The sequence below is a fragment of the Embiotoca jacksoni genome, unplaced genomic scaffold (genome assembly GCF_022577435.1).
Source record: "Embiotoca jacksoni isolate LCO1_2020_lvr unplaced genomic scaffold, fEmbJac1.0.p SCAF_66, whole genome shotgun sequence".
Lineage (NCBI taxonomy): Eukaryota > Metazoa > Chordata > Actinopteri > Embiotocidae > Embiotoca > Embiotoca jacksoni.
The window spans coordinates 1,588,752-1,604,897 of NW_027185421.1; the positions used below are offsets into that span (position 1 = coordinate 1,588,752).

Sequence of the window (16,146 nt, forward strand, 5' to 3'; positions counted from 1 at the left end):
TCTCTGATTGGCTGTAGTTTAGTGAGTTATCTCCGATTGGCTGTAGTTTAGCGAGTTATCTCCGATTGGCTGTAGTTTAGCGAGTTATCTCCGATTGGCTGTAGTTTAGCGAGTTATCTCCGATTGGCTGTAGTTTAGTGAGTTATCTCCGATTGGCTGTAGTTTAGCGAGTTATCTCCGATTGGCTGTAGTTTAGCGAGTTATCTAACTGATATAGTTTGCTCAGTTAGCTTTCTGCTTAGTTGTAGTTTAGTCAGTTAGGTCTCGGATTAGCCGTAGTTTCCACTGGTCCCCCCTTTAACCTTTGACCTACTGAGCTACCGGTCAGGGAATTCTCGTGTTAAATATGTGTTTAAACACTTTCAGAAAGGGTGATTTAAACAGACACGCAACCTTTTTCTGTTAATTGTTTTTTCCCCGTCAAGCTCGTCGTAGTGACGTCAGCTCGGAGGTGGTGAGAACATTTCTGGAAAACTCGGCGTGTAATATGCTGAAGGCCAGCGTCACACTACCGCAGGAGAAAGGTCAGTTGTTTGGATAAATCTCTTTCTTTTTGGAGAAAATGACACTTCTGAATCGGCCGTTGTTTCCTCTGCGATGTCTGACGAGTATATCTGTGTTTACAGCGTTTTGCAAATAATCATTAACACCGAGGTACGAACAAATATTAAAATTTGGTTCATCTTAAAGACTTTTCATTCTTAACTATGTTTTGCTGTTGCTGATTGAAATTACACTGCAGTCTCTTGGCTCTTACAGGCTGACGCTGGACCTATGGCTGTCCTCAATGATAATAAGATCATTACGTGTTTTCTCTGTAACAGTGACACAAATAAAAGCAAAAACACATTCGTCCTCCGTCAGGAAATGTGTCGCCTGATTTGTTTTGTCAAAAAATATAATTGTGCAATGACAAGTGATGCTTACCGCAGTGTTGTTTTGATTGCATCAAAACCCAGAACACCTGTCGCTCTCCGTCTAAAACGACACACCTGCTGTTGCTCAGGTGAAAAAAAAAGAAAAACACACTTTGATGGGCGAAGCTCTGCCCACATCCACCCAGCAGAAACCAGGGGAATTCCCATGATGCCGCTGAACAGAAATACCTGTTCGCACCACTTGAATAAACTGCTACTGTATGTTTTCATTCAATGTTTTCATTCAATGTTTCATCATCAACACCAACTTTCTTGCTGCAGTTTTTCCGGGAAAAAACGTGACTGACGACATCATTTCAGTCCGAATAAACAGAACCAGAAAAACGAGGCGAGCAAATATGTTTGTGTTTGTGCTGTCGTCACCACGGCAACCAGCATCACATATTTCTGTCAGTGAACGGCGGCAGGTAACTTACTAACACACTTATTGGTGAGGTGATGCTGCCGGTTGGAAACGCTTCGGCGAAATCGGTGCCAAACACGACAGACGGAAAAATACAGAAAGCAGAAGTTTGATTTTCTACTTTAAAGTTGTCGGACTGGTTATAGACTTCTGCTCAACGGGCTTTGACTTGATGTGTCAGTGGACTGTGGACAGATCCTTTACTTTAGTAAGAAAAAAAAGACCTAAAATTCTCTACTATTATAAGCAAATTAAAGTAGCGATAAGCATTTTGGAGTAGAGCTAGTTTATTTAAATCTGAAGCTTTGTGAGATGATTAATGGAAACAATCAAAAACACCTTTGTTTCACCAATTAACTTTGTTTTTGCTCAAATGTTTTGGGCTAATTAAGTGTTAATTGGTAGCAGCGGTGGATCTGACCGATCTGATTGGAAACCCGACGATACTACGTCCCGCCCACCGATAGCTGTAACCTGTCAATCAAACAGACACGTCCCCAAAACAGTTTTTATAATTTTTTTTTTTATCTTATTTTCTAATGAATGAGGGATTATTTTCAGATGGACCTCTTTTTTTTATTTTTCAGACCCAGAAGCTGCGAACACTTTTATATCCAGTCCGTGGTTTTGTCAGCTTCAGCAAGAAATTGCAGCACAGAAATGTGAAACTATGTTTGAGGTTATTTAGAAAGAGAACCTGTAACTGTAAAATGAGGCAGTTAAAAATCTGTGTTTATTTTTAACAAGAAACTATCAGCAGATTTTTGACTCCCAACAACAACAAAAAAAAAGGTCGGGTTACAAACGCATTATGTAATGAGCATGATTTCATACTGAAGTGCAGCAGTGCCTCGATGTATCGGACCACAAAAGTAGAACTGTGATCACATCAGAACAAACCGACAGCAGCGCTGTGGGTCGGTGATATAATGTTCTCATTTTGACTCCCGGTGGCCTCAAACTAAACAGATGTGGGTTTCTGCGGTTGCGTCTCAGGGTTTTATTCCCTGGAGACGCATTGCTCTCACAGGTGAGGGAGGGGACAGCACCCGCCCGCCCACCTCCATACTGTTTGTTTGTCGTGTGTGTGAGTGAGGGAAAGTGTGTGTGTGTGTGTGTGTGTCTGTACAGGAGAGAGTTGTTGACCTTTACATAATCCAGGAGAACACAGACATGGCTGCTGGGGATGTCCCATGGAGCACGAAACCAAAACCAGTGAAGAGAAATGGATCGTCTCCGGCTTTCACTGCACTCTTCAAAACACACTTTCACTACTGTTTTCATGCCAACAATTCTCATCCTCATGTCTGCGTTTCTATTCAAATGCTTTAACTTTGTTCCTCTTCCTCCTACAATCAGTTCAAAACTGAATTACAGCAATAAATACTAGAAATTTGATCTCAGAAATGTGTTTATTTACTAAACTCAGACTCAAAATGGTCACAAGTGACTAATAAAGGATCTACAACAGATTTATGAATGTGTACATTCATTTCTGATTATTTTTGGGGGCTCACAAATGTGTGCTCAGATTCACACTCAAATACCAACCGACTTTAACGCATACAAATTATTATATTTTACCAGGAAGTCCCACTGAGATCCAAAATCCAAAAATCCAAATCCAAAATGGCGACCTGGCCGCGTTACCCGTCATACAAACTCAAAACGTATCAAAATGAACGACAAAGCGTGAAATAGACACGCACGTCCACGGCGGCAGAACGTGAGATAGACACGCTTTCTCACGTGTATGTAACATACACACCAACTATAGATATTTATTAACAGATTATTAAATTTGGACCACGTTACATTTGCGTGTGAACCTTTGAGAATCTTTTTGGCTCCGAACAAACCTGTAAACACGTGCTGCGTTTAAGTGCTGGTGGAAAACTGGGACATCTGAACATTTGTTGAATTTGTGCACAGTTTCAAAGTGGAAAAATAGTTTTCTAAAAAAAGACAGAATAACTCATCACCCCTCGATTAGAACACTTTTTTTTTTTTTTTACCAACTGTGTACTTTGTTACATCTGTAATCAAATAATACAAATGTTTTATGACACCTGAATAAACGTATGTGTGTTAAAATTGTTTGGTATTTTTGTGTGGATGGAATCCCACTTTTGTGAATCTTATTTTTCATTTGTCGATTGTTTAATTCACATTTGAATTATTAATGTAGTCCCCCAGTCAGGCTCCTGCTGAAGGTCAGGTTTTGGTTCGAGATCAGAAAAGGTTGTGGGTTCAGTTAAATGCTGACAAACACATTCGACTGTTGAGCTGAAATGGACTTTTTAAAACCACAGAGAGATGAGAGAAACTGATATTATACTTCAAGAGTATTTTCTTTGCCGCAAAGAAAAGGAAACAGGATTTCAGTAAAGAAAGCAGAATAGAAGATTTGTCCTTCTGGGCAAAAATGATTTTCACAGTTTATCTGAAGATGAACAGAGACTCCAGCAGTTCCCCGGTTTTATTCTAAAACGACTGGATCGAACTCGATGTGTTTAACTCGTGTAAGCTTTGGAAATATATTTTTACAAAGAACGAGGATTGTGATTTTTGCCCTCCGTCCTTCACACTGAAAGCTCATTAACTCCTTGGAGACCTACAGGCTTTTATTTTGTTAAATTCCACCAGAAAGAACTCCACAAATTCAGTCAGTAATAAAAAAAATAAACAACTTTAGGAGAATAAAACAACACAATAAATCTCTTAGGTCCTGTAGAGTTACTTCTCCTGCTCATCGCAGGTCGGATGGTGTGAAAGAAAAAGTCCCTGTCATGTCTGTTTGGGTGTTAGTGACCTATAAACGTGGGAAATCACAAACCGCCCACAACAAACACAAACGTGTGGCTGAGGAAGCCCCAGCGCAGACGCCTGAAACGCCTGAAACGCCTGAAACACCTGAAACGCCTGAAACGCCTGAAACGCCTGAAACACCTGAAACGCCTGAAACGCCTGAAACGCCTGAAACTTCTTATTCTGAATTTAAATATGTTCTTTTCTTGAGGGAAACAGAGTGGACTTTTGGGTTTCACCACCAATCTGATCAGAGTTTCAGAGCAAAGCTGCCGTGCTGCTGTAATACACAGAACCCACTGCAAGGGGGGCCCACCCACCCCGCAGCTTCCCTCCTCCCTCCTCCTCCTCTCATCATCTTCATGACAGGCTCCTGTAAAAGGGAAAGCCCTGCATGCCATGTCTGTCAGACAGAAGCAGCACATGAATTTGGACAGCCAGAGTGTCACAACACACAACGGGTGAGTCCACATGTATTTTTAGTTCCTCTCTTTTTTTTACAATCCTGTGATTTTCTCTCTTGGCTTCTGTGTCTTGTTTTTTTTTTTTTTTTTTAACTCGGTGGTCTGTGGTTGCTGCTGTGATGCTGAAATTCCCAAAATTATGAAAGTTTTTATATTTTTGAGGATCTGATTTTTACCGACATGTTTTTGCAAAAAAAAAAAAATTACCAAACAAACAAACTGATCTCCGAAGGTCAAATTTAATTTATTTTCACAGTTTAGTTAAAATGTGAGTTAATAATACATGTTTTGGATTATAGATGGATTTCTTTTGATTTTATAGTTAATAACTGGCATTTTGAGTAATTAAACTATTAGGATGTGAATTAGAGTTATATTTTAGATGGATGCAGTCCCTTATTATTAAAATGACTCATTTAAAATTAGGCCCAGTGTTAGTTGGAGATATTTTCTTTCATAATTTATCATATGTTTGAGCCCACATAACGACACAGCTGATTTGAACCTGCACCTCGTCCTTTCACTGTCAATAACCTGCAGAACATGTTAAAGGTTTGGAGTTTGACTGACAGCCACACACACACACACACACACACACACACACACACACACACACACACACACACACACACACACACACACACACACACACACACACACACACACACACACACACACACACACACACACACACACACACACACACAAGGGGGTCAGTGGCATTTTAGCAAACCAGTTATGAGTTTCATTTCTAATGTCACGAGACCACAAACACATCGCTGACCACATGAAAAAAAGAAGAGAAAAACTCCCCTTAAGGTGAAATCCCAGAGCTGAGGGGACATTTACCCATAATTCAGTGGGCACAAAGCAGCCACTCTCTCCTTGTGTGTGGTCGACTCTGTGGTTGAAAACATTTGGCTAAAAATTATGACACAGTGAAAGTTTATCACCAGTAAAAAGAGGATCATTTATATCAGATGTTCTCAAACTTTTCAGACCACATACCACGACTGTATGTACCAAAGCAAATTTACCAAACCAGATTTCCAAAAGTAACACCTGCCAGGTGAATGAAATACCCTGATTTAACCACACAACAGAAAATCAAAGCAAACAGTAACCACTCTTGCTCTAAGCGGTGCCACTCGGTGGCTAAACTGCCATCTGACTCCTTTACCAGGTTCAGCTGTGATTCCACTCAGTAAACTTCAAACAAAAAAATCGACGTCCGAATACGACCAACTTCAGCGTAATGCTGTTAGACGTGACGTCACCATGCGGACAAAGTGTTATTTAAATTTTTTTTTTTTTATTTTTTATCATTGCTGAGAAAGAAATAAAGGATAAAAAAAACAGGAAAAATTTGTTATCAGTTTAAATGGATTTTTTGTTCAGATTAAAACTTCTCTAAGATAAATTGAAACTAGTGTGTATTTGTGTGTTTGACAGAATGGAGGGTCAGTCGCGATGCTCTTATAAGTACCTGCTGCTACAGGTGTGGTGCGCTCTCCTCACCGTGTCCATAGTGGTGATGGCTCGACTGCTCGTTTCAATAGAACTGAAGTCCACGGAGGTGAGCACACCTGCGACAAAGGGGGCGGAGGTAACGTTCAGAGTCACCTGTTACAGTCAGTGTTAATGCAGCCTGTCAGATTTATTACGTAGGTTTCACATGAATGAGTGTCTGTAACACCGTAATTGTTAAACGATATATTATATAAATTAGCTCTATAAACAAAAAGCAAAATAAATAAAGCTATAAAATCAGCTCCACTTTACTTTTCTGCCCTTAATTAAGTTCAGTTTGTTGCTTGAAGTCAAAGTCATGACACCCAGTTTGTGTCTCTAGGCGGCAGCAACATCATCGTTGACGTGATTTAGCACATAGTTTGTTTATAAAAATGTCTGAAAAATGAAGCCGATGTTAAAGTGCCTTAAAGTGTGATACCACTGACGGCCACGAGGGGGCTGGTTCCAATAAAACTCTCTGTCTCCTATAGACTCAAAAAGCATCAAGTTCTTTCCTGAAATACAGATTCCCCTGAAACTAAGAATCATTGCGTTACCTCAGAACGAGTCCTTCATATCTACACAGGAGCGGGTCCTCTTCCACAGAGCCGCCATGTTGGATTGCCATGTTTCTATACGGTAGCCCAGAAGGGACGAAACCAACAAACCAAATACCGGCTCTGAAGGGGGGCTTTTAAGTTGTTGGTTTTTGTTTTTTATCACGGCTGCCATAGATTCTCTTAAACGCTCGGAAGGGGAGGTGATGTTCAGTTGACTACAATCTGCGACCTCACCACTAGGGGGCTCTAAATCTTCCACACTGCTCCAGGGATTATGATGATTTTATTAGACGGTGGTAATAAAGTCAAATTTCCAACCTCTGATCCATAGAGCTCAGGATTGTTCATGTTGTCCTCCCAGTTTTTGACTCACTGAGTGAATTTCTGGATTCTGTCGTACAGATGTTCCCTTAACTACATCCACTAGCTGAAAAACTAGTAGTTCCCCATTTTAAATCTGGAAATGGGACTTTTATTATGTTTAAATTTGTTGGGTTGACAGAGATTCTTTGAAATCAGAAAATCCCTCCAAAATGACAGTTTAACTGTTTTAGAAAATATGAAATCTGTATTTTTGCATCAATGATACAACAAAGTAGCAGATATGATGACGTTTTTATTTCTTCTTCAGGACAGAGTCTCGACACTGAAGCCAGACAATGTCCCTCCAACAGGTACATCACCTGGAAGTCTAATTTAGAATTAACATACTAATTATGTCTTATAAGTATCTGAATAAAAAGATGCCACATTGACCTAATTTAACTTTTCTTTTCCAGTCAACAGCATCGTGGCTCCCTTAAAGGCAGTGGGTGAGTGATCTCTTTTATTTTTTTTACTGAATAACAATTACATCACTAATAATAACCGAGTGTGAACTGTACAGTGAACTTTTCCACAGTTGTTGTATTAGCTGCTAACGTTCTGAATTATGTTGTTTTTCAGGAACGTCGTACATCCAGCTCAAACACGGTGAGTGAAACACTTCCTCTTCCGGGTAACGTTCACATTCCTGTCGTCGCTTCTTCTTCTGTGGTGGTGATAATTATCATCATCAAAGAGCATCATATTGTCAAGTAGTAGAGTGGGACTCGTGTTTTTCTTATTAGCGTTAGCAGAGCGTTTTATTCTTCCACCTTATATGTTACTCATGTTTTATTTTAACGTAAACTGGTCAAACATAAAAAAAAAATTAAAAAAAAAAAAAAAAAAAGATGCCAGGCTGAGATACTTCTAATGATTGCACAAACAACAATCAGATTTAAAAAGTGAGGACGAACTTTTCTTGATGTTATTTCACACCATCGTTCAAGCAGAGAACTTGTTTGTATAAAAGAGACAGAAATTTTACTTTTTTTTGCCTGAAAAAGCTCCTAAACGTTTCTCTTCTCGTATCGATTTTCACATCAAAAGATCGATATCCAAACTCAGTAATTTAGATTCAACAGGAAAAGAAACTACATAAACCCCCAGAATCTGTCTGGATGAGAGAGGGACTACTTTTCCTTCTGCCTGCAAACTAAACAGCTCAACGTTGATTATTTCAAAATCTATTGATCGATTTATATTCTAAATGTTATTTATTGATTTAATTTCAACATAGCATTCTAAATATATAACAGCAAGTAACCTGTTAGTTCCTCTTCTACAGCAGCTATGGTGTGCTTTGAGAGGCTGCAGTTTACAAAGTGTATCAGCGATTTCAGCCCACTTCCTGTCCTCGGTATCAGATTGGAGATCAGTGACATCGCACACCACTACGCTGCTGCATTAAAATCTTCCACTCGACACCCACAGACGCCAACAAGTTCAGACGTGTTTGGTCCCGTAGCCGCCGAGAGTCATTCTGAGAAACGTAGGAAGCGTTTAAGTCTGAAGGGGAAGTGGGCGCATCGACGAGTAAATAACAACACAATGCTGAATCGCAATTCTTCAGCTGACTGAGGCGGATTTAATTAAGTCTATTTTTGGGCCGCGTGATGACAATTTTTTTTTTGCCAAAGCTACAACCCCTGTTTCCAAAAAAGCTTTGACGATCTGTACAAATGTAAAAGAAAACAGATTGTGATGATTTGCAATCCGTATCTGAATGAAAATAGAACAAAGGACACACTGGTTTCTGGAAGTGTTCCTGAGCCCATGCAGTGATTTTCACCACAGAATTGAGTTTTTCAGCGTTGTCCCTTGTGTGCCGAGGTTTCTCCAGATTCTCTGAATCTTTAAATGGTGGTGAACCTCTCCCCAGCTTCACTGCTGAGACTCTGCCTCTCTGAAATGATCTTATAATACCCAATCACGTTACTGATCTGTTGCCATGGTAAGCTGATTAGTTGTGAGACGTTCCACCAGGTGGTTTTTTTCAGTATTACACAACTTTTCCAGTCTTTTGTTGCTCCTCTCCCAACATTTTTTTGAGACATGTTGCTGGCATCAAATTTAAAATGAGCATATATTTTTCTTATAAAATTATAAAAACTTCTGTTTTAACATTTAATATGTTGGCTTTGGTTTATTTTCAATTTAACATGGCTTTACATGGTTTTCAAGTCATCGCATTCTGGTTTTATTTAAGCCATGTTCTATAAAGTGTCTTAACTTTTTTGGAAACAGGTTGATAGAATTTTTTTTTATAGTTTTACACAAGAAATTCCTACATTTCTGTATTTGTCCTGTTTTTTTTCATCTCTAGATTAACCCCTTAAATTCAAGGCGAGTTTTTTAAAATTTTCACGTCTCCAATTTCCCCAATAACAACTCCACCAGTGAGAGCCAAAGAGGAACAACTTTGGGCTTTGGTTTGTGATCGGTATCATCAGACCAGAGATATTTAAAAATAACCTGCAAAAAACCCAGAAATTTTTTACTCACTAGTATATTTGTCAATCTTCTACTGAACACCGATTATATCAGAGATAGCGTACACCACATTCCCAGAGCCGCTGCTCAGACAGAGATATGCAGCCTTGTCTTGTTTCCAGTCTCACCGTGTTTCTCCCACACTGCTGCCTCTTTTTTTTTTCCCTGTGAAGTGGCTCCCCACGACCACAACGAACCTCGAAGCTGAGCTGCAAATGTTGGCTACACTGAGTGAAGGCGTAATTACAGCCCACAGGAACAGACGCCGTATCATCAGTCTGTCAGAGGGCGCTCAGACTACGAACTGGAAGGAAATTAAATGGAAGATAAACTGTGTTTATGCGGTGTATTTATTCAACGTGTGATGATACCGCATCATCTGAAAAAAAACCTATTTGTTTTGTGAATTCAGTTTTTCAAGTAATTAGCCTCGATCAAAATTAAGGGAAGTCTGTCAAATACGTTTTAAATTAAAAGAAAAAAATTACCAAAACGGGAGGAATCCAAGTGTTAGACTTGTCAGACTGTGTGCTTTAGAAGTGCTTTAAAGTGCTATACTACTGAGGGCCACTAGGGGCTGTCTCCAAAAAACACTTCAGGCTCCAATAGACTCAAAAAGCACCAACTTCTCTCATGAAATACAAAGTCATTAAATGTTTTCCACAAGTCATCACGGTATCATTAGATAAAGTCATTTCTTCTGATCAGTGTTTTGGTGGTCTTTCTGAAAATAATTCCATCGTTAATTCGATTTTAGGCCTCAAAAACTACGCTTGGGGGCGTGTCTGTTTGGTTACCGCTCTAGGTGGGCGGGGCATCGTGTCCTTGGGTTCCAAACAAGCGGCAACCAGCAGTGACATCACCACGTTGGTTTGAGAACATTATGAAGCCTCCAATTCAGATTCTTTCCGTCACCATCTTTGCTAGTTCGGAGCAGTTTGGAGCAGGAAGTGACCATATTTGGACGAGCTGGAAACACTTTTTTTAAGCTTATTCTCTAATGAATGAGGGATTATTTTCAGATGGACCTCCAGAAAACTAATAAGAAGGAGTGACTTTAGCTAACAACACCGAGAGAACTGATGGACACATTTTATTCACTTTGGATTTGATGAGAGAAGTTGAATGGGAGTCTATGGAGCCGGAGGCTTTTTGGAGCCGACCTCTAGTGGCACTCGCTGGTATTGCAGCTTTAAGGCACTTCTGCATCGGAACCATTTTTCAGACCTGGAAGCTACGAACACTTTTTATAATTTATGATTGAATTGGATTTTAAGGTAGTTGAATGACTAAAGGAAAGTTTTTCTCCTGCAGTTCAGAACTCCTGGCAAGAAGATCTCAGGTGCCCCTTCTGCTCCCTCGTCCTGCATAACAACTCCATCCACTGCAAGAAGAACGGCCTCTACTTCATCTATGCTCAGGTCACCTTCGGAAAACAGCCAATTAAGAATCAGTCCAAATCCGTGATTCTGAAAAGGAACGCCTCGGTCGGTAAAGAGCAGAGGAAGCTGGTCGAGGGAAACTTCCCGAATACGACGGAGAGCTCCGTGTGGGTCGCCAAGATCGTCAAACTGGTGGAGGGAGACAGCTTCAGCTTGGACATCTTGGACAATGTTCGATGGGACAACACGTTCTGGGGCGCCTATCAGCTGCATTAGCGCTGGCAGGCACCGGTTGGACTGATGTGTGTGTTTTTTTGTGTGTAGGCCGATATTCTTTCAACCAAAATGTTCGACTGGATTTTGTTCTAATATTTTAAGAAAACAACAAATTTCATGTAAAAAAAACCCAAAAAAATCCCTGATATTTAACGATGATCAACAACCAATAAAGACGATTAAAAACAGAAAACACTAAAATACAAAAAACTAAAAGTGAAACTGTCAACAAAAAAAGGCCAAATCTTCAGAATAAATTCAAACCACTCATGCCTTTAAAGTGAATGTAAACGGTGACTGTCTGGATCGTGAACATGTATTGTGTAAGTTATGGAAATGGAATATTATATGTGATTACAAGGAGGTAATAAATGCTGTTTTAATTAAAGTCTCTTGAGCCGACTGTTTTTTTGTTTTAAACTGCGCGATCTGCTGCCTGACCACACGGCGGCGCCACCTGCCACCGAACCCCAGGTGGGAGTGAGAGCCTCTGCATGCAGATCATATCACAAGTGTTGTGAAATTTAATCTCATGGGTTGTAACCACGGCGATATTTAATATTTTAAATGTTGTGTTGAGCAACAGGTGCAAAACAGGAAGCCGCAAATTTGATGCAACATCAGTTCCTCTTTACAACCTCGTGTGTGTGAAGCTCACGGCGACCTCTGACCTCTGACCCTTCCTCTCCTTGGCTCTCATTAGTCATTAATGAATGTTTCTGTCTATATTTTCAGATTTTTCTTGATTGCTGTTAGTCAGTTATGGAGCGTTGGCGATGCACATGCTGCTTCCACTTCTTATTTTATTTTATTTGTGGAAAACCGTTCGAACATAAGAGATGAGATGTTTCTTTGTGGATCTGACCTCAGATCTGCACACCAAACCAAAACCTCTGAGCCCGAGGAGAGTTTCTGAAAACGTCCACCTGAAACACAACAGTAAGTTCCTGTGTGTTCACGTGAGACCTGAGAAACTCCAGCAGGTCGACATTTTTACTTCTACCCGATTAAAATTGTGAATAACAGCCGTGAAACAACGAGGGAGTCGATAATAACGACGTTATCGAACCTCTAAACTCTCTCCACTGCAGCTCGAATCGATGCAACAGAAACAAAACAACAAATGCTGCATCTCATCTCTTCTAACGAAGCTGTCAATCACTCTGGAGGTTGTAGCACCAAGCACCACGTGGTTGGCTTCTAAATGAGTCATTCAGCTTGAAACGTTAAATATGTGACGGGACGTATTTACAGGAAATATCTTCTGACATACTCTCGGTCCTCCAGGCGAAAGTCTGGTGTTGACAGTCTGACAACTGGCGAACAAACAGCTAACAATGCTAACAAACAGCTAATTCAGCTAAATAACAGCTAAACTGAAGTTAACAAACAGCTAACAAGGAGCTCATTTTGCTAAAAAAAAAAAAATAAAAAAAAAAGACAGCTACATTTAAGCTAGTAAAAAAGCTAACAATGCTAACAACCAGCTAACAAACAGTTAATTTGACAAAAGATTAAAACTGCCTGTTCAATGCTTATTACAGCACATTAACTCCCTCTCGATGTGTTTCTGTTTCCAGCTGAAGCAGCAGCTGTGCAGGAGAATTCATCTTCACACACGGACGGGAGCGTTTCTGCTTCTATGTGAAACGCAGCCCGCCGGTGAAGCCGACGGGAACGACGAGGCCGACAGGAATACAAAGGAGGAGCGGAACAAAGGAAGCAGTGTTGTACGAGTGTTTGAGGAAGTGGGCAGCCTGACGCACCTGTCGGAGGTGATGTCATCGCTGCAGCCCTGATTCTGAAGGTGTCGGGGGGTTTGGGCCGCGTCACAGAGAGACAAGTCAACGCAGCTTATAAAGAAACTTTTACTGCGACCGTCAGGACGTCCAGCAGCGGCTCAGTCCTTAGTTTTCTGCCTTTGTGAGGTTCAGTTTTGAATTTTTAGGCCGAGAAGGTGAGGACGGTTTGGACAGTTGTGAGAGCTGCTTTAATTTAGGAGTTAATGCAGAAGTGCTGCAGTACCAGCGAGTGCCACTAGAGGTCGGCTCCAAAAAGCCTCCGGCTCCATAGACTCCCATTCAACTTCTCTCATCAAATCCAAAGTGAATAAAATGTGTCCATCAGTTATCTCGGTGTTGTTAGCTAAAGTCACTCCTTCTTCTTAGTTTTCTGGAGGTCCATCTGAAAATAATCCCTCATTCATTAGAAAAGAAGATTCAAAAAGCTGTAAGTGGGCGGGGCATATTGCCCTCTGGGTTTCCTCCCCGGCTCCAAATCAAATATAGTCACTTCCTGCTTTCAAAATAAATCCGAACTCGAAGCTTCAGAACGGCAGCTCGCAAACTATTTTTTTTGTTTCTTCAGGAAAAATTCTTTTCACTTTGTCAAAGCACAAAAAATTAAGCTTTTATGAATGAAATGTTATTTTTCTAAAACGACTGTCAAAGTTTACTTTGTGTCTCTTTCAGTTACGTTCTTAGTCCTTGTAGGTGACTTCTTTTTGTGTTTTATTTATAATTATAATTTTTACAAAATTCCAATGTTCTTTTATGTTTATAACTTTATGTAACAAAACCTAGTTTGGGAAATGAAACCTTTGCTTTGACTGCTTTTACATGCCGACACTCTTTTCTTACAGCAAAAAAAAAAAGAAAAAAAGAATGTTGCACGGGGCTGGAAAGACATTTGGAGATGTTTTTGCTTTAATTAATAAAGTATATTTTAATTTAAACATACTCTATTACAAGATACAAATTTGTAATTATTCTTAAGTAGAGAAATATTATGAACAAAATGCTCAGATTAAAATACTTTATCATACTAATGATTTATTATTAGTGCAGGAGTTTCGTGGGTTCAGGTGAAAAAGGTCACTTCCTCACACATTACTCACACTTCCTACTTCATGCATGGCAACATCAGATTATTTGATCTGTTTAGATTGCGTGTTTACATCCTATGAGATAAGATCATAAAATGCCCCTCATCACTTCCTTCCGGTGATTACATCCCTCGGATGTTCCTCACATGATGCACTTACTGTTTTCAGGCCGACCCTTTTTAATTCTTGTGTGTACGTTTTGGTTTGTTTTTTTGTCTTAGCTTCGGCCACATGTCGCGCGTTCGTGTCGAATCAGCTGTTCATCATGTGATAGTGTAAAAAGTTTTAGAGAGTTCAGGAGTAGGAAGAAGAACTGCGGACAAAGTGACGCTATAATTTCAGCCACGCTTTCGTTTTTTTTTTTCCTGCGACTGCAGAGATCGATAAACAGGAAGCGATGACCTGAAGATTAAGAGAAGCAGGACCAGGACAATCTGAAAAGTGTCCGCCTCCTTCAATGTGTACTGTTTGAGTGTCTTATAGGAAAAACTACAAATTAAAAGATCAGGGGTAACTTCTGAAAAAACACCAGCAGCAGATGTGAAACCGAGGAGGATGTTCAGCGAGGCGTGAAAACGTTGGTTAAAGTCAAACTTTACTGAACGTCTGAGTCACATTAAATACACACCGCATCTCCTGAGAACACGTTTTCATCGTGCTGTAGTCAGATTGCCCACTCAGAGGTCCAACATTTACATAATTACACTTTATTCCAGGTGGGTTTATTTCACATTAAAGGTCCCGCACTGTATACATTTCTTTTTGTGATTATAAAGCAGGTCTAGGTGCAATAAATTCAGTGAAAAAGTGTGCGAGTGCACAGTTTTGCAGGGAAATACACAACCTGTGTTCAGAAACGAGGCCATTTGGACTTCCTCAAAGCTTGTGATGTCACAAACTCAGGCTGATGTCATATGTAAAGTCGGACTGACCCACAGACACATTCATGGAAACACAGCAGAATTATCCTCTACGATGTGTCAAAGTTGTGTTTACGGCGTGTTACGCTGCCCCCGGTGGCCAAAATAATAACAACCTGCTTTAAAAGCCTTCCCGAAGGAGTCTTTTAACAACGATGAAAACTCATCACAGAAGGTCGACGTCTGGGTCGCCATGTCGTTAAACGTCATCCGGTGAGCTGATAAGAGCAGATGACGAGTCAACGATTGGTGTGACAACAACCGCCACCGAGCATTCTGGGTAAAAGCCAGACCAGGAAGTCAGGCAGATGTCAACAATTAGAGACGGTTACAGAGAATCTGTCGGTCACCTCGACGTCTTCCAGATAAGTTCCTCTGACCTCAGGGAGTGAGTGAGTGTGTGTGTGTTTAAAACAACAATTTAAACTAGTTTTTACGCACACACACACACACACACACACACACACACACACACACACACACACACACACACAGTGTCCTGCACCTCCTCTAATATTTATTAAACTGATCTTGAAGTAATTTCTACTTCTAAACCCAACAAATCTACTTCTAACCTTGATTAAATATATCTGATCTTTATTAAATATATCTATATATATATCTATAAAAGCTGATCAGCTTTAGATTTTTAAACTATGCTCCAGACACAGATGGGGGGGAGGGAGGAAGGGAGGTGTGTGTGGGGGGGGGATTGATCGTAAGTGAAGCGTTACTTCTTGTCAGAGTTTGTAGGCCACCAGATGACACAGTCTGAGGCAGCAGTGGAAGAGGAAGCCACCCTGCAGCTGTGGTTGAACCTGACGGTGACCCGGTTTATTCCCTCTGAGCCCACACAGCAACCTGAAGGAGGGAACCATGACACCTCCCTCCCCCCTCCTCCCTTCCTCCTTCCTCCTCCCATCCTCTCCTGCTCTGAGGTAATCTGTGCCGGTTCGGCTGCGTGTGATGACCACACAATCCTGGGATTTCATGATGCAATCCAGCAGCAAAATCAACCAAGAACAAAAGGGGGCCTTTGCAAAGCACTGCAGATACGGCGAGGGGGGAGTCAAGCGGCGAGGGGGGAGTCAAACGGCGAGGGGAATGTGTCACCGGCCGATCGGCAGCGGGCTGACGGAGATC

At 40.7% G+C, this 16,146-nt stretch overlaps 2 protein-coding genes across 2 annotated transcripts in view; both read left to right on the top strand.

Annotated features, from left to right (window-relative positions):
- apom (apolipoprotein M) overlaps positions 1–868 on the top strand; it is a 3,712-nt gene extending 2,844 nt beyond the window's left edge. Inside the window, exons 5-7 of the mRNA XM_069175346.1 lie at positions 426–524; positions 627–654; positions 760–868. Of these exons, the coding sequence (XP_069031447.1) occupies positions 426–524; positions 627–640 (113 nt within the window). The 3' untranslated portion in view covers positions 641–654; positions 760–868. The remainder of the gene's footprint in view (positions 1–425; positions 525–626; positions 655–759) is intronic.
- A 3,696-nt stretch (positions 869–4,564) lies between these two features.
- Positions 4,565–11,564, top strand: lta (lymphotoxin alpha (TNF superfamily, member 1)). The gene is made up of 6 exons (XM_069175375.1): positions 4,565–4,610; positions 6,066–6,189; positions 7,317–7,359; positions 7,465–7,497; positions 7,631–7,657; positions 10,856–11,564. Exons 1-6 carry the CDS (start codon positions 4,573–4,575, stop codon positions 11,197–11,199), a joined length of 609 nt encoding a protein of 202 aa, XP_069031476.1. The 5' UTR covers positions 4,565–4,572; the 3' UTR covers positions 11,200–11,564.
- Positions 11,565–16,146: the final 4,582 nt, after the last annotated feature.